The sequence below is a fragment of the Vulpes lagopus genome, chromosome X (assembly GCF_018345385.1).
Source record: "Vulpes lagopus strain Blue_001 chromosome X, ASM1834538v1, whole genome shotgun sequence".
Taxonomy (NCBI): Eukaryota; Metazoa; Chordata; class Mammalia; order Carnivora; family Canidae; genus Vulpes; species Vulpes lagopus.
The window spans coordinates 122,527,287-122,550,199 of NC_054848.1; the positions used below are offsets into that span (position 1 = coordinate 122,527,287).

A 22,913-nucleotide genomic window follows, 5' to 3' on the forward strand; every position below is an offset into this window, starting at 1 on the left:
GGCTGAGTAATATTCCATTCTTTATCCATTCTTCTTTATCCATTCATCAGTCAATGGACATTTGGGCTCTTTCCATAATTTGGCTGTTGCTGATAATGCTGCTACAAATATCGGGGTGCATTTGCCCTTTTGAATGAGTATTTTTGTATCCTTTGGGTAAATACCCAAAGTATAATTGCTGGATCATAGGGTAGTTCTATTTGTAACTTCTTGAGGACCCTCCATGCTGTTCTCCAGAGCAGCTGCACCAGCCTGTGCCCCCACCCACACAGTACAAGAGGGTCCCCCTTTCTCCACATCCTCACCAACACCCGTTGTTTCCTGACTTGTTGATTTTAGTCACTCTCACAGGTGTGAGGTGGGATCTCATTGTGGTTTTGAGTTGTATTTTCTTTTCTTTTCTTTTCTTTTTTTTTTAAAGATTTATTTATTTATTTGTGATAGAGAAAGAGAGAGAGAGAAAGAGAGGCAGAGACACAGGAGGACGGAGAAGCAGGCTCCATGTGGGAGCCTGACGTGGGACTCGATCCCGGGACTCCAGGATCACGCCCTGGGCCAAAGGCACTAAACTGCTGAGCCACCCAGGGATCCCCTGTATTTTCCTGAGGATGACTGATGTCGAGCACCTTTTCATGTATCTGTTGGCCACTGTATAGACATATGTTTTTTTAAATGCAAGGATTACCAAACTATTGCCCATGGGCCAAATCTGCCTGGCAGTTGTCTTTGTGACACCTGTTTTGGAACACATGACACACACTTGGTTACTTATTGTCCATGTCTGCTTTCACCCTACTACTGAAGAACTGAAGAGTTGAACAGTTGTGACTGACACTGTACAGCCAAAAATACTGGTGCTTTTCTTTACAAACTGGCAATAACACCTTATATGTCAATAGTTTCTAGTCTTTGTCATACATTTCTCAAATATCTTACCAAGTGAGTCATTTTTTAATAAAACTTTCTATGGCATGTACTTTTTTTTACTGTAGAGAAATCACTAGTCAAACATATTTATTTTAAATATTTTTTCCTCCAATGCTTTTTTCTTTTAACCTATTTTGGAAGAATTATATATTCACAGGAAGTTGCAAAGAAATGTGTTTATTCAGGGACGCCTGGGTGGCTCAGTGGTTGGGCGCCTGCCTTTGGCTCAGGTCATGATCCTTGGATCTAGGATCGAGTCCCACATGGGGCTCCCTGCAGGGAGCCTACTTCTCCCTCTCCCTCTCCTTCTCCCTTCTCCCTCTCCCTGCCTATGTCTCTGCCTCTCTCTCTCAGTCTCTGTCTCTCATGAATAAATAAATTAAAGCAAAAATGTATTTATTCAGTAAATAGACCCAATAGTTGGAGGAAACAAAATTAATATACAGAAATCTGTTGTATATCTATACACTAATAATCATGTAGCAGAAAAAAATGAAGAAAACAATCCCATTTAAAACTGAACCAAAAAGAATGGAATGAATTTGACCAAGGAGATGAGAAACCTATACCCGAAAAGTATAAGACATTCATGAAAGAAGTTGAAGACAACACAAAAAAAAAAATGGAAAGAAATCCAATACTTATGGATTGGAAGAACTAATATTGTTAAAATGTTCACACTACCCAAACCAATCTACAGATTGAATGCAATCTCTACCAAAATACCAACAGCATTTTTCACAGAACTAGAACAAATAATCCCAAAATTCATATGAAACCACAAAAGATCCTGAATAGCCAAAGCAATCCTGAGAAAGAAGAGCAAACCTGGAGGTATCACCATTCCAGATTTTGATATATACTACAATGCCATCGTAATCAAAATGGTGTAGTCCTGGTACAAAAATAGACACATAGATCAATGGAACAGAATAGAAAACCCAGAAGTGGACCCTCAAGTATACGGTCAGCTAATCTTCGACAAAGAAGGAAAAGAATATCTAGTGGGAAAAAGACAATCTCTTCAATTAATGGTGTTGGGGAAACTGGACAGCCACATGCAGAAGAATGAAACTGGAACATTCTCTTACACCGGGCACAAATATAAACTCATAATGAATGAAAGACATAAATGTGAGACCTGAAGCTATACCAATCTTGGAAGAGAAGAGAGGCAATAACTTTTTTGACATCAGATGTAGCAACTTCTTCGTAGATATGTATCCTGAGGCAAGGGAAACAAAAGCAAAAACAAACTATTGTGATTTCAAGATAAAAAGCTTCTGCACAGCAAAGGAAACCATCAATAAAACAAAAAAGCAATCCAATTAATAAGAGAAGATATTTATAAATGATAGATCCAATAAAGGGTTAATATCCAAAATATATTAAGAACTTGCACCCACTCAACATGGAAAAAAAAAACCAATCTGATTAAAAATGGGCAGACAACTCAAACATTTTTCCAAACAAGACATCAGACAGACAGCCAACAAACACATGGAAAGATGCTCAACATCACTTATTAGGGAAATGCAAATCAAGACCACAATGAGGTGTCACCTTACACATGAGAATGCCTAATATCAGAAAGATAAGAAATAACAAGTTGTTAAGAATATGGAGAAAAGGGATCACTTATGCACTGTGGGTGGGAATGTTAATTTGTGCAGTCACTGTGGAAAATAGTATGGAGGTTCCTCAAAAAATAAAAAATAGAGGGATGTTGCCTGGGTGGCTCAGCAGTTGAGCATCTGCCTTCAGCTCGGGGTCCTGGGATCAAGTCCCACATCGGGCTCCTCACAGTGAACCTACTTCTCCCTCTGTCTATGTCTCTGCCTCTCTCTGTGTGTCTTTCATGAAAAAAATAAATAAAATCTTTTTTAAAATTAAATTAGAAATACCATATGATCCCATAATTCCAGTATTGGGTAAATACCCAAAGAAAACACTAATTTTTAAAAATTTCTTTTTATTGGAGTTCAGTTTGCCAACATATAGCATAATACCCAGTGCTCATCCCGTCAAGTGCCCCCCTCAGTGCCCATCACCCAGTCACCCCCACCACCCGCCAGCTCCTCCCTTTCTACCACCCCTTGTTAGTTTCCCAGAGTTAGGAGTCTCCATGTTCTGTCTCCTTCTCTGATATTTCCCACTCATTTTCTCTCTTGGAGAATATAAAAAATAGTGAAAGGGAATAAAGGGGAAAGGAGAGAAAACACTAATTTGAAAAGATATATGCACCTCTATGTTTAGTGCAGCTTTACAATAGTCAAGATATGGAAGCAACTCAAGTGACCTTAAATAGATGAATGGATAAAGAAGATGTGGTATATACACACAATGGAATATTAATCAGCCATAAAAAAGAATGAGATCTTGCCATTTGCAAAAACATGGATGGACCTAGAAGGTATCTGTTAAGTGAAAGAAATCAGACAGAAAGACAAATACCACATGATTCCATTTATATGTGGAATCTAAAAAATAAAACAAGTGAACAAACCAAAAACCAGAACCTTAAATAAGAGCAAAATGGTGGCTTTTGGTGGGGGCAGGGGAGGAGGGATATAATAGGTGAAGGGGATTAAGAGGCACAAACTTCCAGTTATAAAATTAAGTCACAGAGATGAAAGGTATTATATAGGGAATATACAGTCAATAATATCATAATAACATTGCATGGTCATAGATGGTGACTACACTTATTGTGAGCACTGAGTAAAGGTTAGAATTGTTAAATCAATGTCATACACCCGAAACTAATAAAACAGTGTATGTTAATTATACCTCAATAAAAAAATAGAATACCCTACTTTAGAACAGGACAAACCAAGTTTTGCAAAAATAATTGTTCTTTAGAAGAGTACCCCAGCCAAGACCAAGTCTCTTGTCTACTCACAAGTGAAAAAGAGTGTGGTCTCATCCAGACGAATGGTTTTTGGCTTGATGCATAAATCCACACTGGCAGTATCCAGGCTGCGCTGGTGAGTCTTAGAGTTGTAGCATGATGCTGAGCGGCAGTGGTCTCGAAGCCAGACATAATCAAAGCGCATCACGGTGTTAGCATATTGCAGTTCTAGGGAAAGGGATTCTTTTATATTATTTGTTATATTATTTTGCATTGTTTATTTTATAGAGATAAATAAATATTTATTTAGGAAAACTTAAGAACAATTAGTAGTCAGAAAACTTTCTTCAAAAAGTCTTCTACCAAGAAACAAACAAGAGTGCTAAGGGGAACACTAGTCCCCTACCAAATACAAAAGATACTGTAGAACTTCCACGATTAAAACAGTAAGATGCTAGGATAGGAATAGCATATAAAACAACAAAAGAATATAAAATGTTGGGATCCCTGGGTGGCTTAGAGGTTTAGCACCTGCCTTCAGCCCAGAGTGTGATCCTGGAGTCCTGGGATGGAGTCCCACGTCGGGCTCCCTGCATGAAGCCTGCTTCTCCCTCTGCCTGTGTCTCTGCCTCTCTCTCTCTCTCTCTCTCTCTCTCTCTCTTTCTCTCTCTCTCTCTGTCTCTCATGAATAAATAAAATCTTTTTTTAAAAATAAAAATAAATAAAAAATAATATAAAATGTCCAAAATATACCTAAATGCATATAGAAATTTGGTATCTAATAAACTGACAGCTATAATCACTGGCGAAAATAGGAATTTTAAAATAACAACTAGATAGCCATTTGGAAAAAAGATACAATTGCGTCCATGCCTCACATAGTCGCCAGGTCTTCAAGATAAACTCAAACAGATCAGAGTTCTAGATTTGGAAAATAAAACCAGTGAAGTATTTTAAAAGGAAATATAGGTGGATAGAGGATATAAAAGATAAAAGAGGTAGTTGTACTACTGTTGAAACTTTTTTGTTAGTTTGAAGTCATACCAAAATAAAAAGTTAACAAAAATCAAAGACTCTCCTACTATACCAGGTTACTCACTCAGGAAAGGTAAATAAAAATGAGATTAAACTTCTAAGAGGAATGAAAGCTGTAATGTGTCTCGGAATAAAAAATTATGTGGAAGACTACTATAGAGAAATCTATAAAACTAATCCTGAAGGGCTTGAGGAAATCTGAATGGAGAAATATGCTCCAAACTTGGGCAGATTCAATAATGAAAAGATACAAAATTTCCTACAAATTAATCCACAAAATTCCATGTACCTCCAATCCAAATTCCCATAGAAATTTTCATGTACTGGACAGGCTAATTCTAAAATTTCTCATTCAGAATTAATAAACTTATAATTTTGAAGAAAAAGAAAGGCATGGGGGAACTGTCTTACTAAAAATAAAAAATATTACATATAAAGCTACAGTGAATCAAAAAGTAAGATGAATAGGTCAAAACAGTATGGAGATTCCTCAAAAAGTTAAAAATAGAATAACCCCTGACCCAGCAATTGTACTACTGGTATTTACCTAAAGAAAACAAAAATACTAATTCAAAGGGCCACATGCACCTTGATGTTTATAGCAGCATTATCAGCAACAGCCAAATTATGGAAAGAGACCAGAGTCCATCAGTGGATGAAGGGATAAAGAAGAGGTGGTATATACATATGACGGAAGAGCACTCAGCCATAGAAAAGAATGAAATCTTTGCAATGACATGGATGGAACTAGAGCATATCATGCTAACTGAAAGAAATCTGTCAGAGAAAGACAAATACCATATGATTTCACTCATGTGGAATTTAAGAAACAAAAAAGATGAACATAAGGGAAAGGGAGAAAAAGAGAGACAAAGCATAAGAGACTCTTAACTATAGAGAAGAAACTCAGGGTTGATGGAGGGAGGTGGGTAGGGGATGGGATGGATGGATGATGGGTACTAAGGAGGGCACTTGTGATGAGTACTGAGTGTGCTATATAAAAGATGAATCACGAAATTCTGCTCTTGAAACTAACATTAGACTATATTTTAAGTAAAATTTAAATAAAAATGAAATATTAAAATAAATGAAATATAAAAAATAAAACTATTATACATTGGGGTGGCTCAGTCGGTTAAGCATCTACCTTAGGCTCAGGTCATGATCTCAGGGTCCTGGGATGGAGCACTGATTTGGGCTCCTTGCTGAGCAGGGGGTCTGCTTCCCCCTCTGCCCCTCCCCTGCTTATATCCTCTCTTTTTCCCCCTCTCTCTTTCAAATAAATAGAATCTTAAAAAAAAACTATTATACAATGATAATCTTGGGGTACGAATGGACATTTTAATATGATACAAAATTCATAAAAGATAAATCCGTCTATACGAAAATAAAAACCTGTTTTGTAAACAATATAAAAAACCAAAATTAAGTGACAAGTTCTTGAACTACAGGATCTACGGAATAATATGTAAAATTGTGTTTGTAGGGCGGCCCGGGTGGCTCAGTGGTCTAGCGCCGCCTTCAGCCCAGGGCGCGATCCTGGAGACCCAGGATCGAGTCCCACGTCGGGCTCCCTGCATGGAGCCTGCTTCTCCCTCTGCCTGGGTCTCTGCCTCTCTCTCTCTCTCTCTCATGAATAAATAAATAAAAAATCTTTAAAAAATTGTGTGTAAGTAGTAGTCCTACATTTTTCCATGGACAGGATCCATAGCTTTCAACACAATTCCTACGGGACTTGTAAGCTAAAAATATTGAGAACCCTGCCCTTGGAGTGACAAAAGTGATTAACTTAATTCAGATTGTTCATTACACTGAACTAATCCAGGATTTGACAAACAGCCTATGGGTCAAATAGAGCCATGTCCTATTTTTTGTATAGCTTGCAAGATAAGAATAGCTTTTACATTTTAAAAATGTCATAAAACAAAACAAAAATAAAATGTCATAAAACAAAAACAAAACAAAGAAGACCATGAAACATAGATTTTGCATGACCCATAAAGCCTGAAATATTTACTATCTGGCCCAGTAAGCAGTCATATGTAACTCTTCTTTCCATGACTGAGTTCATTCTGGACTTTGCACTTGCCATTGTCCTCCTGGAAATTATAAGTTCTTCTAATTTTTTTTTAAAGATTTTATTTATTGATTCATGAGCAACACAGAGACAGAGAGAGAGGCAGAGACACAGGCAGGGGGAGAAGCAGGCTCCCTGCAGGGAGCCTGATGCGGGACTCGATCCTAGGACCCTGAGATCACGCCCTGAGCTGAAGGTAGACACTCAACTGCTGATTCACCCAGGTGCCCCGTAAGCTCCCCTGATTAAATGACGATTTTTTCCTTCAAAGTCTAGCTAAAAATTCATTTATTCAAGGAAGCTTCATTGAACAATCCTACATTTTCTTTGAAATTATGTATTTGGTAGGTAACAAGTTTTTTTAACCTTTAAGGAGCTTTTTAATTTTTAGATTTTATTCATTTATTCATGAGAGAGAGAGAGAGAGAGAGAGAGAGAGAGAGAGAGAGAGAGAGAGGCAGAGACACAGGCAGAGGGAGAAGCAGGCTCCATGCAGGGAGCTCAACGCGGGACAGGATGTGGGGTCTCTAGGATCCGGACCTGGGCTGAAGGTGGCGCTAAACCACTGAACCACCGGGGCTGCCTGTAGGTAATAACTTAATAATCATTTGTATATGGCATAAGGTATTCATGTTTCTTATGTTTATTTAGTATTTTCTATTTCTTGGGATAGCACATCTTACATCTTGGTTCCCTAGAAGTTGTCAGCTATACATAAAATTGATAGTACACAAATGTTTAGTAACTAGGCCAAAATGAAATATACAGAAAAGAAACTTGGGATTCATCTTGTCTCATCTTTGTCATAATCTACATTTAATCAGTCACCAAAGTTTGCTGATTTCACCTCCTAAATCTTATTTCTTTTTCTCCTAAGTCTTTCTAAAATCTATATGACCTCTCCATTTCTACTCCTTTCTTCTATCATATTTAGGCAATCACCATCTTTAACAGTGGCCTCTATAAAGAGATTTTTTTTTTGTATTAATATGACGGCCTTATTTTTTAAGAGTTTTTATTTAAATTCTACTAAGTTAACAGTCTGATATTGGTTTCAGGAGTACAATTCAGTGACTCATCACTTACGTACATCACCGGTGCTCATCATAACAAGCGCCCCCTGTAATCCCCATCACCCATCCAGCCCCCAGCCCCCACCCACCTCCCTCCATCAGCCCTCGGTTGCTCTGTAGAGTTCAGAGTCTCTTATAGTTTGTCTCCATCTCTCTCTCTTTCCCTGTCCCATATGTTCATCTGTTTTGTTTTTTAAATTCCACATATGAGTGAAGTCACATGGTTTTTGTCTTTCTCTGAGTATTTCTGTTCACCATAATCCAATATAGCTCCATTCACGTCCTTGCAAAGGGCAAGATTTCATTCTTTTTGATGGCTGTGTAATATTCCATTGTGTGTGTGTGTGTGTGTGTGTGTGTGTGTGTGTGTACATCACCTGTACTTTATCCATTTATCAACTGATGGACGTTTGCACTCTCCATAATTTGGCTCTTGTTGATAATGTTGCTATAAACATCAGGGTGCACGTGTTCCTTGAAATCTGTAGTTTTGTATTCTTTGGGTAAATACCCAGTAGTGCAATTGCTGAGTCTTAGGGTACTTCTATTTTTAACTTTCTGAGGAACCTCTGATGATGAGTGATGTGGAGCATCTTTTCATGTGTCTGTTGGCCATCTGTATGTATTCTTTGGAAAAAATGTCCATTCATGTCTTCTGCCTCTTTGTTTCTCTTTCTTTCTTTCTTCTTTCTTTCTTTCTTCTTTCTTTCTCTTTTCTTTCTTTTTCTTTCTTTCCTTTCTTCTTTCTCTCTGTTATGCGTTCAACAGACCTTTATTGGATGCGTACTATTGCCTACCCTAGGGGCACAGATTGGTGAAGCACACAAACATCTTTGCCCTCACAGCGTTTGTCTTCTAGAATCTTCCTACACATTGTGGCAGGAAACCCTGGCTTCTCGAGGCAGCGAGGGCTTACGCTGTTGCTCGTTAAATCCGTCACCTGCCCACGCAGCTGGAGGGGGGCTGCAGCGTCACTCTCCCCGCCCAGGACACAGTTCGGATGTCCCTGAGGGCGTCCCGTGGCGTCGTCACTCTCCGGCCCTCTCGCAAGTCCTTCCCCGTCAAATCTCAGTATGATGAACCAGGCCAAGGGCAGCCAACCGCCAAGCCCCCTTGCCCCCCGCAGGCCCTGCCTCGGCTCCCGGCTCCTTCCCGGTCCTCGCTGTGCCGGTGGACACTGGGCAGACCCCAGGGGGTGTGGTGGATGGTGGCCGCCCGGCAAGACGCGCTGAGTTCTTTGCTTTCTGCAGGCGGGAGAACCGGCAAGGAGACACAGCTCAGACTCACGCCTGCAGAGCTCGGAAAGTTTGATCTTCTCTCTCTTTTTCTTGGTGGATGATAAATACTGAACTAATTTAAATCAAATCAAACTGTGTGAACATGTGTGGAGCTTCATTAGCGGCCAAGTGACTTTCCAGGCCTGCTGCGAACTGGAGCCAGAATGTCTCGAGGACTGCACGGGCCCGTTCCTCCTGGCTCTACATATCCTTCTGTCAAAGCTGAAGGCAAAACTCTTCCCTTTGGCGCTTGCTTCCCATGAAGGAAATACCAGGTGTCTCCTCCAAATAGGCGAGGAGGTCTCTTCTGGTTTGAATCACCAGCGTTGAACGTCGGCAGCTGCCCGGTGCCTCTGTTGCCTGCCTCCCCCTGCGTCTCTGGAGTTAACGCTGCTCTGTCGACAGCTGTCCTGGGTCTCGGTCGGTAACGTCACAGTCGTTTCTGTAACTTGACCTCCGCGCCCGGGCAGAGCTCCAGCTGCTCCTGCTGTGACTCGCCTAGCTCTGTTCCTGCGCTCGCCCCAGGTCACCCGCTCGCCGGGGCGCACCTTTCCTTCCCTTCTTTGCTGTGCATCCGGGGGGCGAGGTGCTGCCGTCCCCAGAGGGGCGAAAGTGAAGGCATGTCCGCCTTTCCTGCTTCGAGTACAGATGACAAAACTTTCTGCCCGTTCCTTAACTGGACTATATGCTTTTTGGGTGTTGAGTTATATTAGTTTTTTTATAGATTTACCTAAAATCTATAAAGAGAGTTTTGAGCTCAGAATCCTCAAATTACATTCTACTTTGGAAAGTGTGTTGGGCAGCCCAAGGAGCTCAGCGGTTTAGCGCCGCCTTCGGCCCAGGGCGTGATCCTGGGATCCCGGGATCGAGTCCCACGTCGGGCTCCCTGCATGGGGCCTGCTGCTCCCTCTGCCTCTGTCTCTGCCTCTCTCTCTCTCTCTCTCTCTCTCTCTCTCTCTCTCTCACACACACACACACACACACACACAAATAAAATCTTAAAAAAAGGAAAGAGTATTCTACATTTTGGACCATCAGCAGGGCAAGATGATGCTTTAGTATACTGGTAAGACACTCATCTCCTATCTCCTCATATTGCTAACACCACCCTTCCCTTCCCATTTTCAACTAATGACCTTTCTTACTCCCTCAAAGAAAATATGGAAGCAATTAGAAGAGAATCCACACATCACCCACTTGCATTTGTGCCCATATATCCTACCTTTGTTCCGATTACTATGATTGAAATATCTGGGTACTCAACCAAGGCCAACACTTCCATTTATGGATTAGATCCTTTCTCTTCTCTCTTACACAAGTACTATACTTCTGAAATTGCTCCATCTTCCTCTTTTGCTTTATCAAAATTTCCCTCCCTACTGGATCATTCTTATCAGCAAACAGGTGGTAATTTACCCCCATCTGAAAACAATGTTCTCTTTCACTCTATGTGTCCCTCCCATTACCACCTCTGGTCATTTGTATTCCCTTTCTTTCTTTCTTTCTTTCTTTCTTTCTTTCTTTTTTTTTACGAACCAAAAAAGTGAATTTATTTAAATTACTATAATAAGCTTCTAAAGTCATTTACAGATCACCTGCTACAATTATTTTTCCTGAAAGATATAAGCTTTTTCAAAAACTCTTGTTTTAGAATCATCTATAAACCAGATGGCCTGACTCCTGATACTGAGGAGCAAGTTTCAATAAAGGGTATAAATTTATGAATAATGGTTGTCCTAGTTTGAAAAAACCAGACCACAGTCCACACTATCAGGCATGGAACCCTCAAAAGGTAAATGATAAAGCCAATGACTGCCTCTAGTATTCTAAAACCAGTGTTTCTTTTCATACTGAAACTTAGGGCTTGATGTTCCCACTACCTTCTCCAATTTCCTCTTAATAAACCTGTTTTAAGTTTTAGAATGGTTTTAAATTCACAGAAAAGTTGCAAAAATCTCCCATATAGCCCACACCCAGTTTCCCCTATTATTATCTTATATTTGTATGGTACATTTGTCACAATTAATGAATATCAAGACATTATTCATTAACAAAATATCATACTTTATTTGAATTTTATTAGTTTTCCCTTAATGTCCTTTTTATATTTCAGAATTACAACTAGGACTCACATTACATTTAGTCATCAAGTCTCCTTAGGCTTCTGTGGGCTGTCATTTTCCTTGTTTTTATGATCTTGACAGTTTTGAGACATACTGGTCAGGCATTTTGTAAGAGTGTTACTCAATTTGGATTTGTATGATGATTTTCTCATGGTTAAAATGGGATTATAGTATGACCTATAGGATAGGTTTTTGGTAGAATGGCTACAGAAGTGAAGTGTCCTTCTCAGCACATCATATCAATGGTAGATCCTATTAATAGGACTTATTACAGATGATATTAACCTTTAATACCTGGCCAAGGTAGAGTTTGCCAGGTTTCCCTACTTAAAGTTATTCCCTCTACTTTCATATCCCATTTTTTGAGAGCGAATCACTAAATGCAATCTACATGCTAGGACTGGGGAGTTAAGACCCACTTCCAACTGGGGGGAGGGGAAATAACTACATAAATGATTTGGAATATTTGGAATTCTCCTGTAGGGGGGATTTGTCTCTACTCTCCCCATTTATTCAATCATTTATTTACATCAACATGGGCTCATGGATATTTATTTTATATTTTGGGTTATAATCCAATACTATATTATTTATTTTCTTGCTCAAATTGTTCCAGCTTTGTCCATTGGCAACATTTTTACTTGGCTCCTGTGTCTCTTTAACATTGTCTCTCACTTTTTTTTTTTTTTAAGCACTTCCTTACTTTCTGGCGCTTCAAGATTTTCCAGGCTCATCTTGTATTTTCCCTGACCCACACCTAGAATAAGTCATTTCTCCCAGGAGAAATAGAGTTCCTTAGTTCCTTTTATTGCAGAATAGTATTAGAAATCAAGATCTGGTCACTGAGTGTACTCACTGCTACTGGGGTATCACTGCTTCTAGGTTTTTGCAGTGGACAGAGCTGGAAAATATACTGACCCATGTGAAAAAACATAGGTACAATTATTTATGTATGTATCCATCTGTATCTATATTAAGTTAACCATGAGTTCATATTGATGTCTCCAACTGTAATCCTGAACCACGTGATTCATCCTAAAATTTCCCCTATGCTTATTTGTTACCATACTCTGATGTTGAGAAACCTGGCTCACACTATCAGCTATACTCTTATGTGTTCAATCCCAGTATACATACATAGCAGTTTTAGAATTATGAGTCTGTATTCATATAAGAAACAACTTTAAAAACTAGAGTGTAGTGTTTATGAATAGTTCCTTTTGTCTTCAGCCTTATGATTTCCAGTCAAAACAGTTTTCCAATGCTATGTATGCCAGCACCTTTCCCTCCATTCCCTTCAATAGTTATATATTTGTAATGCAGTTGGATTCATTTATCATGGGCTGCATTCTGCTGTCAGATCTGACCTCCTGGTAGATTTTTAAAATTTTGTATACATCTAAATATATATACTTTTACTGTTTGCTATAAAGTTCTATAGGTTTTTTTCCTCACGTACAGTTATTGCTACTACATTGCCACACAGATTGCATCTACCATCCTAAAAAAAAGAAATCCCATGTTAGAGATTGGTTCTACTACCCTATAAAAACCACTGTTACACTACCTCCTCCCAAACCCCTGGCAACCACTGATTTATTTTTTTTGTCCCTATAGTTTTCCATTTAACAGAATGTTATATGAATGAAATCATTCAGTATGTAGCTTTTCATGGTCAGGCTTCTTTCACTTAGCAAAATGCATTTAAGATTCATGCTTTTGTGTGAATTAATAACTCATTCCTTTTTAATTGATGAGTAGTATTCCATTGTATGGTTATACTACAGTTTATTAATTAGCCTTTTGAAGGATATCTTGGCAACTTCCCATTTTTGACAAGTATAAATAAAGCTGTTATTTATGTGTGGGTTTTTGCTGTGGACATAAGTTTATAAATCAGTTGGTTAAATATCTAGGAGTGCAACTGCTGGTAAGTCTGTTTAATTTTATAAGAAACTGCCAACGCAAAGGAGTTTCCGTTGCTCTGTATCTCTGCCAGAATTTAGTATCGTCAGGTTTTCTGGGGGGATTTTAGTCATTTTGATGGTGTGTATGATATCTTGTTTTGGCTTTAATTTGCATTCACCTAATGAAAATGATGTTGAGCATCTTTTCATATACTTAGTTGCCATACTAATATCCTTTTAATGAAGTGTCTGTTCAGATCTTTCCACTCTTAAAAACTGGGTTGTTTTCTTATTTTTAGAGACGGAGTGAGGGATGGGGTAGAGGGGAGGGAATGGGATGGGGGAAGGGCAGAGAAAGAGAGAGAGAATACCAAGCAGGCTCCATGGTTAGCACAGAGCCTGATGCAGGGTTCAAATCACAACCCTGAGATAACAACTGAGCTGAAATCAAGAGCAAGATGCTAAAAAAAAAAAAAAAAAAAAAAAAAAAAAGAGCAAGATGCTCAAATGATGGAGCCATCCAGGTGCCCCCTGTTTTCTTAAGTTTTTAATTTTATTTTTAACAGGTTTTATGTATTTATTCATGAGAGACCCAGAGAGAGAGAGGCAGAGACCCAGGCAGAGGGAGATGCAGGCTCCCTGTGGGGAGCCTGATGCGGGACTCGATCTCAGGACCTGGGATCACAACCTGAGCCGAAGGCAAACGTTCAAGGTGCCCCTGTTTTCTTATGTTTTAAGAAGTCTTTATATATTCTGAATACAAGTCTTTACTCAGATTTGTGGTGTGCAAAAATTTTCTCCAAGTCTGTGGCTTTTCATTCTCTTAACAGTACTTGTCACAGAGTAAATGTTTTGAATTGTGATAGTCCAATTTATTATTTTTTCCTTTATAGATTATGCTTTTAAAGTTGTATCTAATAACTTTTAGCTCAAAGGTAACACACACTTTTGCTGTTTTCTTATACAACTTTTATAGTTTTTCTGTTTATATTTAGACCTATAATCAACTTTAAATTAATAATTGTACCAAATATGAGGTGTCAATGTTTTGTTGCATATGGATATCCAGTTGTTCCATGTTACTTTTTGAAAACCAAATCTTCATAGAATTGACTTTGCATTTTTGTCAAAAATCAGTTGACTATGTTTGTATGAATCTATTTCTGAGCTCTCCATTTTTTCCCATTGATCTATGTGTCTGTCCTTTTCCCAGCACCACATTGCTTTGATTACTGCTTTGATTAGCTTTATAGTAAGTCCTAAAGTCAGGTAGTTTGAGTTTTTTATTTTTATTTTTATTTTATTTTTTCAGAATTGTATTGACTAGTCTGGTAACTTTGCCTTTCCACATACATTTTATTTATTAGGTTTTTTAAAAAAAGACTTTATTTCTTTGAGAGAGAGAGAGCATGTGAGTGTGGGAAGGGGCAGGGAGGAGAAGGAGAAGCAGACTTCCCATTGAGCAGGGAGCCTGATGCAGGGCTTCATCCCAGGACCCCGAGATCAACCACTGAGCCACCCAGGCACCCCAATCACATACATTTTAGAATCAGTTTGTTGATATATATAAAAAAGCTTGCCGGGATTTTAAGTAGGACCGCATTGAATCTATACATCATATTGAGAATTCACATTTTAATAATATCGAGTCTTCTAATCCATGATTATGGAATGTCTTTCCAATTATTTAGTTCTTTGATTTCTTCCACCAGTATTTTGCAATCTTCTACATACAGATTCTAAAATATTTAACTAGAGGCACCTGGGTGGCTCAGTGGTTGAGCATCTGCCTTTGGCTCAGGTCATGACCCTGGGGTCCTGGAATCGAATCCCACATTGGACTTCCTGCATGGAGCCTGCTTCTCTCTCTCTGCCTATGTCTCTGCCTCTCTCTGTGTCTCTCATAAATAAATAAATAAAATCTTTGAAAAACAATAAAATAAAATATTTAACTACTTAACCTAAGTACTTATTTTTTGATGCTATTATAAATGGTATTGCTTTCTTAATATCAAATTCCGGTTGTTAGTTGTTATTATATAGAAAATGACTTCTGTATACTAACCTTGTATCATACAACTTCATTAGACTTTCTTTTTTTTAATAAATTTATTTTTTATTGGTGTTCAATTTGCCAACATATAGAATAACACCCAGTGCTCATCCCATCAAGTGTCCCCCTCAGTGCCTGTCACCCCCACCCCCCGCCCACCTCCCCTTCCACCACCCCTAGTTCGTTTCCCAGAGTTAGGAGTCTCTCATGTTCTGTCTCCCTCTCTGGTATCTCCCACTCATTTTTTCTCCTTTCCCCTTTATTCCCTTTCACTATTTTTTATATTCCCCAAATGAATGAGACCATATAATGTTTGTCCTTCTCCAATTGACTTATTTGAACTGGAGGGTATTATGCTGAGTGAAATAGACTTACTTTCATGAGTTTTTTTTTTTTTTGTATATCCTTTGGCGATTTCTGTAAAGATGATCATATCATTTATGAAAAAAGTTTTATTTCTTCCTTTCTAATCTGTATGTCTTTATTTTCTTCCCTTATTGCACTAGTTAGGATTTCCAAAACAATGTTGAACCCAAGTGGTGAGAAAAAAAGATCCTTGTTTTATTCCTGATCTTAGGGGGAAAGCATTCGGTCACTTTCTTTCTCTCTCTCTCTTTTTTAAAGATTTTATTTATTTATTCACAAGAGACACAGAGAGAGAGAGGCAGAGACACAGGCAGAGGGAGAAGCGGACTCCATGCAGGGAGCCCGATATGGGACCCGATACCGGGTCTCCAGGATCAGGCCCTGGGCCAAAGGCCAGCTCTAAACCACTGAGCCACCCAGGGATCCCCTCGGTCGGTCTCTTGACATTAAGCATGATGCTTATTGTATATTTTCATATGTATCTTTCGTTATGTTAAGAAAGTTCCCTTCTATTTCCATTTTTTTGAGCTTTTATAATAAGTGGGTATTAAATTTTGTTAAATTGGTTTTCTGAACCTAATGAGATGATCATATGGTGTTTCTTAGTCTATTCATTTGGTGGATTGCATGGATTTTTTTTAATATTGAAAGATCCTTGTATTTCTGGGATGAACCCTACTGGGTCTGGATGTATCATCCTTTTTATATACGGTTGGGTTCAATTTGTTAATATTGTACAAGGATTTTTGTGTTTATGTTCATGAAATACTGGTCTATAGTTTTCATTTCTTTTACTGTCTTTGTCTAAATTTGGTATTAGGGTGATGATGACCTCAAAAAATAAGTTGGGAAGTGTCCCTTATTATTCTATTTTATGGAAGAGAATGTATAGAATTGGTGATACTTCTTTCTTAAATGTTTGGTAGAATTCATGAGTGAAACCATCCTATCCATGTGTTTTATTTTTTGAAATTATTTTACTATTATTTATTTAATAGGTTTGGGACTATTATTTATAATAATGATATTAATTATTGTAAATATTCACATTTACTTTTTCTTGAGTAAGTTTTGGTAGTTTGTGTCTTGATTAGTCTTCTTAGGCCACCATAACAATATGGGTGCTTAAAGAATGGAAATTTATTTTCTCACAGTTCTGGAGGCTTAGAAGTCTAAGATCAAGGCAGCAGCCAATTTGGTTCCTGGTGAGAGTTCTCTTCCTGGTTTGTAGATGGCCACCTTCTTACTATGTCCTCATGAGAGAAAGAGGGTTGGGGGTGGGGGGCTATCACTGGAAAATATCACTACTCTTCCTTTTTCATAATAAGGATATCGGTTTATTTAGGCCATGGCTCTACCCTCATGACCTCATTTATTCACCTCCTTAAAGACCTTAACTCCAATACAGTAATATGAGGGTGGATTAGGACTTCAACATGAATTTGGGGGGAGGGGAACAATTTGGTCTATAGTAGCATATTTGTAGGAATTGGTCCATTTCATCTAAATTATCAAATTTGGGCAGCCCAGGTGGCTCAGCGGTTTAGTGCCGCCTTCAGCCCAGGGCATGATCCTGGAGATCCAGGATCGAGTCCTGTGTTGGGCTCCCTGCATGGAGCCTGCTTCTCCCTCTGCCTGTGTCTCTGCCTCTCTCTCTCTCTGTGTGTGTGTCTCTCATGAATACATAAATAAAATCTTTAAAAAATTATCAAATTTATGGGCATAAAGCTGTTTCTGGTATTCCTCTTATTCCCCTTTTAGTATCTGCAGGATCAGTGATAAAGATTCTTGACATTAGTAATTTGTCTTTTTTCCCTTTCCTTCGTTAGCCTGGCTAGAGACTTACCAATTTTATTGATATTGTTAAACAAACAGCTTTGGGTTTATTGATATTCTTGGGGCTTTTTTTTAAAGATTTTATTTATTTATTCATGAGAGAGAGAGAGAGAGAGAGAGAGAGAGAGAGAGAGAGAGGAAGAGACACTGGCAGAGGGAGAAGCAGGCTCCATGCAGGGAGCCCGATATGGGACCCGGTACCAGGTCTCCAAGATCAGGCCCTGGGCCAAAGGCGGCGCTAAACCTCTGAGCCACCAGGGCTGCCCCTATTCTTGTTTTTTTTAATCCCTATTTTCAAGATCATGGATTTCTTCTCTAATTTTTACTATTGCTTTCCTTTTGCTTGCATTGGGTTTAATTTGCTCTTCTTTATCTAATTTCCTAATGTACAAGTATAGGTAATTGATTTCAGACCTTTATTCTTTTCTAGTATATACATTTATTGTTACATATTTCCCTCCAACCACTGCTTTAGTTACTTACCATAAATTTTGATAAGCTGTATATTCATTTTCACTTAGTTTGAAATATTTTTTAACTTTGAGACTTTATACTTATGCGTTTTTTGGGAAGTGTACAGCTTAATTTCTAAATATTGGAGACTTTTCCAACTATCTCTCTGTTATTGATTTTTAGTTGATTCCATTGTGGTCAGAGTACATACTCTATGTTTTTAGACCTTTTTCAACTTATTGAGATTTTTTTAATGGCCCAGAATGTAGTCTATCTTGGTGGATATTTCATAACAATGTGTACTTTACTTTTGCTGGATGGATTGTTCTATAAATGTCAAATAGGTCAAGTTGGTTGATAGTGCTCTTCAGGTTATTTATATCCTTACTGATTTTCTCCCTGCTTAATCTATCAAAAACTGAGGGGGAGGTTGTAAAGTCTCCAAGGAAAATTGTGGGTTTTTTATTTCTACTTTTATCTCTATCAGTTTTTGCTTCATGTAATTTGATGGTTTGCTGTTAGATGCTACATTTTTAGGATTGTTACATGTTCTCTAAAGAACTGACCCCTTTATCACTATGTCATGTGCTTCTTTATCCCTAATAATCCTCCTTGTTCTGAAGACTGATTTGCCTGAAATATAGCTACTAATGGTTTGATTGTTACTTGCATGGTGGTTCTTTCTCCATCTCTTGATATTGTCCCACAGATTCTGAATACTGGGTGTATTTTTGTTTTCTCTCTGTCTCTCTCTTGCATTTCAGTTTGGGTCATTTCTATTGATCTATCTTTTACATTTACTGATTCTATCCTTGAATGTGTGAAGTCTACTGAAGAGCCCATTAAAGTCATTCTTCAATTCTGTTACCATGATTCTGATTTTAAAAAATTATCTCATATTTTCCATCACTCTGCTGACATTATCCACGTGGTCTTTCATTTTGTCTACCTTCTCCATCTGAATCCTTAACATATTAATCATAGTTATTTTAATTTCCTGACCAATAATTTTCACACCTGTGTCACATGTGAATCTAGTTCTTTTTTAAAAAAGATTTTATTTATTCATGAGAGAGAGAGAGAGAGAGAGAGAGGCAGAGACACAGGCAGAGGGAGAAGCAGGCTCCCAGCAGGGAGCCCGACATGGGACTCAATCCTGGGTCTCCAGGAACAGGCCGTGGGCTGAAGGCGGTGCCAAACCGCTGAGCCACCGGGGCTGCCCGTGAATCTTGTTCTGATGGTGCTTTGTCTCTTCACATTGTTATTTGTTGCCTTTTAACATGCTTTTTAATTTTGTTGTTTAAAGGCACACATGTTATATAAAGCAATAGACACTAAGGTAAACAGGACTTTAGGGTGAGTATTTATACCAATCTGGCCACGTGATGGGCTATGTCTGGTGTTTGTTGTCTCTATGGCTACCAAAGGCATTAAATTCCTTGTTTTTGTCTCCCTTCTTGGCCTTGGCCCTTATCTTTGTGCTGCACCTCAGAAACAGTCTGTATCTGGCAGCTCTCCCAGCTGTAATCCACTGTTATTTTAACTGCAGGCTTATTAGCTGGTTCTAATGTTTGGGGGAGATGGGCATTATCTAATACTCAGATTAAGTCTCAGTCTTTGGAGTGAACAGTGGGCCTATGTCTTCGGAGTATAGCCTTCACAGTTGTTTTTGTCCCTTTCCAGGGTTATGGGTTGAACTGTATTCCCCCAAAATATGTTGAAGTCCTAATCCCTAGTACCTGTGAATGAAACTATTTGGAAATAGGGTCATATGGAGTAGAGTGGGCCCTAAATTCAACAACTGGTATCCTTATAAGGAAAGATATGTTTGAAGATACAGAGGAGACACGGTGAAGAAGACATGTGATGACAGAGGCAGAGAGTGGAGTCATGTTGGCACAAGTCAAGAAACACCAAAGTTGTCAGCAGTCACCAGAATCTAGAAGAGCCAAGAAAGAGCCATTGAAGGGAATATATCAATGCCTTGATTTCCGACTTCTAGCTTCCAGAAACTCTGAAAAAATAAATTCATGTTGTTTTAAGCCAACTAGTTTATGGTAATTGGTTATAGCAGTGTTAGGAAACTAATACCCAGGGGTAAAGCTTTTTTCCCACTCTGCCATCTAATATTTATCTGGCTGTATCATTCCCAGTCTATGCATTTGAAGCCCACTTCCCTATATACTGAGGCTTTCTTTTCTTTCTTTTTTCCCCCTTATATGAAATAGGGAGACAGAGTAGAAGTAGAGTAGAACAATGTTACCTTCCCCTTGTTGGGATGAGATTTTACTGTCTCCTTAATATTATTTTTGTCTTTCTTGCAACCTATAGGATAATCTTGGAAATAAATAGCTAGAAGTCCTCACAACTCTACAGAAACTATTTTCAGTCCAATAAGAACTGATATTAAACAGCAATGTAAATAAATTGAACACCTGAACTGTACACTTAAGCAATGGATAAGAAGGGGCACCTGGGTGGCTCCAGTTAAGTGGCTGACTCTTCAGCTCAGGTCATGATCTCAGGGTCCTGGGATAGAGCCCCATCTCAGGTTCCATGTTCAGCAGGGAATCTGCTTCAGATTCTCTCTCTCCCTCTCCCTCGGCCCTCTCCCTCACTCACTCATTCTCTCTCAAACAAATGAATCTTTTTAAAAATGAGTAAGATGTAAAATTTCATTTTGGGGGGATATATATGATAGACTAGTACTCAGCCATGGAAAAGAATGAAACCTTGCCATTTGCAATGACATAGATGGAGCTAAAGAGTGTTGTGCTAAGTGAAATAAGTCAGAGAAAGACAAATACCATATGATTTCACTCATATGTTCAAATTAAGAAACAAAACAAATGAACAGGGGGTGGGGGAAAGAGAGACAAACCAAGAAACAGACTCTTAACTATGGAGAACACACTGATGGTCACCAGAGGGAAGATGGCAGGGAAGGGTTAACTAGGTGATGGGGATTAAGGAGGACACTTGTGATGAATACTGGGTAGGGAAGTGTTGAAGCACTATATTGGACACCTGAAGTTAATACTACACTATATGTTAAATAACTGGAATGAAAATAATAACTTAAAAAAATAAAATATCTGTCTCCACATATCTTACCAAAATGATCTTCATGTTGCTGCCAAGAACAATTCAGAGACTTGGAGGCTGTATGGTGCCACTGGATGGCTAGTGGAAACAAGCTTTTGAAGCTGGGCTGTTGGAAAGCCCAATATGTGACTCCTCCCCTCAGCAGGTTTTGGAGCTTGCTTTGTAGGTGGGATAGTCTGTGGCACCACATCCTAGAAAAGATGACAATAAGAAGAGAGAGAGAGTTAGTAATAGTACTAAATAACTTTTATGAGGTTGTAGGAATAATATTACAGATGTAACTATATAAAAAGGATAGATTTAATTATCCTAACTATAGAGGATTAAACAAAGGAAATATTCTGAAAAGCTGAGCACAAGTGGTCTGTAACTATTATTTTAATTTTCTCACCAGTATTCTTATTTTATGCCTTGTAATCTTGCTTCTATCATACTGTTGAACTGAAGTAGTTCTTTAAAACTTCACTAATTTTAACCTTCCAACCACATATAAGAATTGCACTTGAGATCTCATCATTCTCAGTCTCTCCACTGTGACACTACTGATTACTCTCCCCTCACTCCTTGAAACGTCTTTTCCCACTGATTTTGTGTGATTGTGAGCAAGTTACTTAAACTCTCAGTGACCCTGGTTTCCTGTTTTGTAAAATGAGGATAATAATAATACTCATTTCATGGGTTTCATATGAAGACTAAAGTACTTAGAACTGTGTCTGTCCCATAGTAAGCCCTATATATGTTGGCTGCTATTATTATCATTATTATAATAGTTATTGTTAGGGAGAAAATATATCTGTTGGTAAAAGTACCTTGATAAACCTGCTTAGAATTGGTGACTCCCTCTGTATCATGGTTTCAGGAAAATTAAAAAATATTTTTAAAGATTCTATTTATTTATTTATGAGAGAGAGACAGAGACATAGGCAGAGGGAGAAGCAAACTCCCCATGGGGAGCCCAATGTGGGACTCCATCCCAGGACCCCAGGATCATGACCTGAGCCGAAGGCAGATGCTCAACCACTGGGCCACCCAAGTTCCCCAGGAAAATAAAAATCTTCATTTACATAATACATTTAAAAGTATTAATTTGTCCCATGAGAAAAGAAGGAGAAAGCCATGCAACTGCAGAGAAGCCATACAATGCTTGATGTGAACCTTCTCAACAACCCCTATGGTCACTAAACCCATACAATGATTATTTTCAGTACATATATGTGTGTTCACGCGTGTGTGCGTGTGTGTGTGTGTGTGGTATAAACTGAAGGGACTGAATTTCATGTTGATGTGAGATGACACCAATCATATATGCAAAGGCCATAGCTAGAGATGTAACAGAATATGCTGATGACTTGGGGAGGGTTCCAAAATAATAAGCTAGGAAATCAAGAGCTAAAGTCAAGTTTATTGAGATTTAATGGGTGCAGGTAAGGAGCAGAGCATAGAGAGGCCTCTGCGATATCTCACATTAATGTTTTCCACTATCTATTTCCCAACTTCCTACCTATAGGTATTATCTAAAACAGAGGCTAGTAAATTATGGCCCATGCCTATTTCTATATGGTCCCCAGGCTAAGAATGGATATTACATTTTACAGGGTTGTAAACAAAAACAAAAAAGAATATGAGGCCAAGACCATATGTGCCCTGCAAAGTCTATAATATTTGCTATTTGGTACTTCAAAGTACAATTTTTCCAACCCCTGGTCTAACGCTCAATTCTTAATCAAATACTCTTCTCCTTTACATTGAACTACTCCCCCCCCAAAACCACCCTTCAGTAAGTATATTTATTCATTTCTTCATTATTTCACCCAATAAATATTAGTGAAC

The 22,913-nt window shown here is 38.5% G+C and overlaps 1 protein-coding gene across 4 annotated transcripts in view; it reads right to left on the minus strand.

The window, feature by feature from the left end:
- TMLHE (trimethyllysine hydroxylase, epsilon) overlaps positions 1–22,913 on the minus strand; it is a 119,128-nt gene that overhangs the window by 70,495 nt on the left and 25,720 nt on the right. For 3 of the 4 annotated variants that reach the window (XM_041740596.1, XM_041740598.1, XM_041740595.1), the window contains 2 exons: positions 21,093–21,274; positions 3,830–4,006 (listed from right to left, as the gene is read on the minus strand). In XM_041740596.1, coding sequence (XP_041596530.1) covers positions 3,830–4,006; positions 21,093–21,273 — 358 coding nt within the window. In that variant the 5' untranslated portion in view covers position 21,274. The remainder of the gene's footprint in view (positions 1–3,829; positions 4,007–21,092; positions 21,275–22,913) is intronic. The other variant, XM_041740597.1, reaches the window with a different exon arrangement.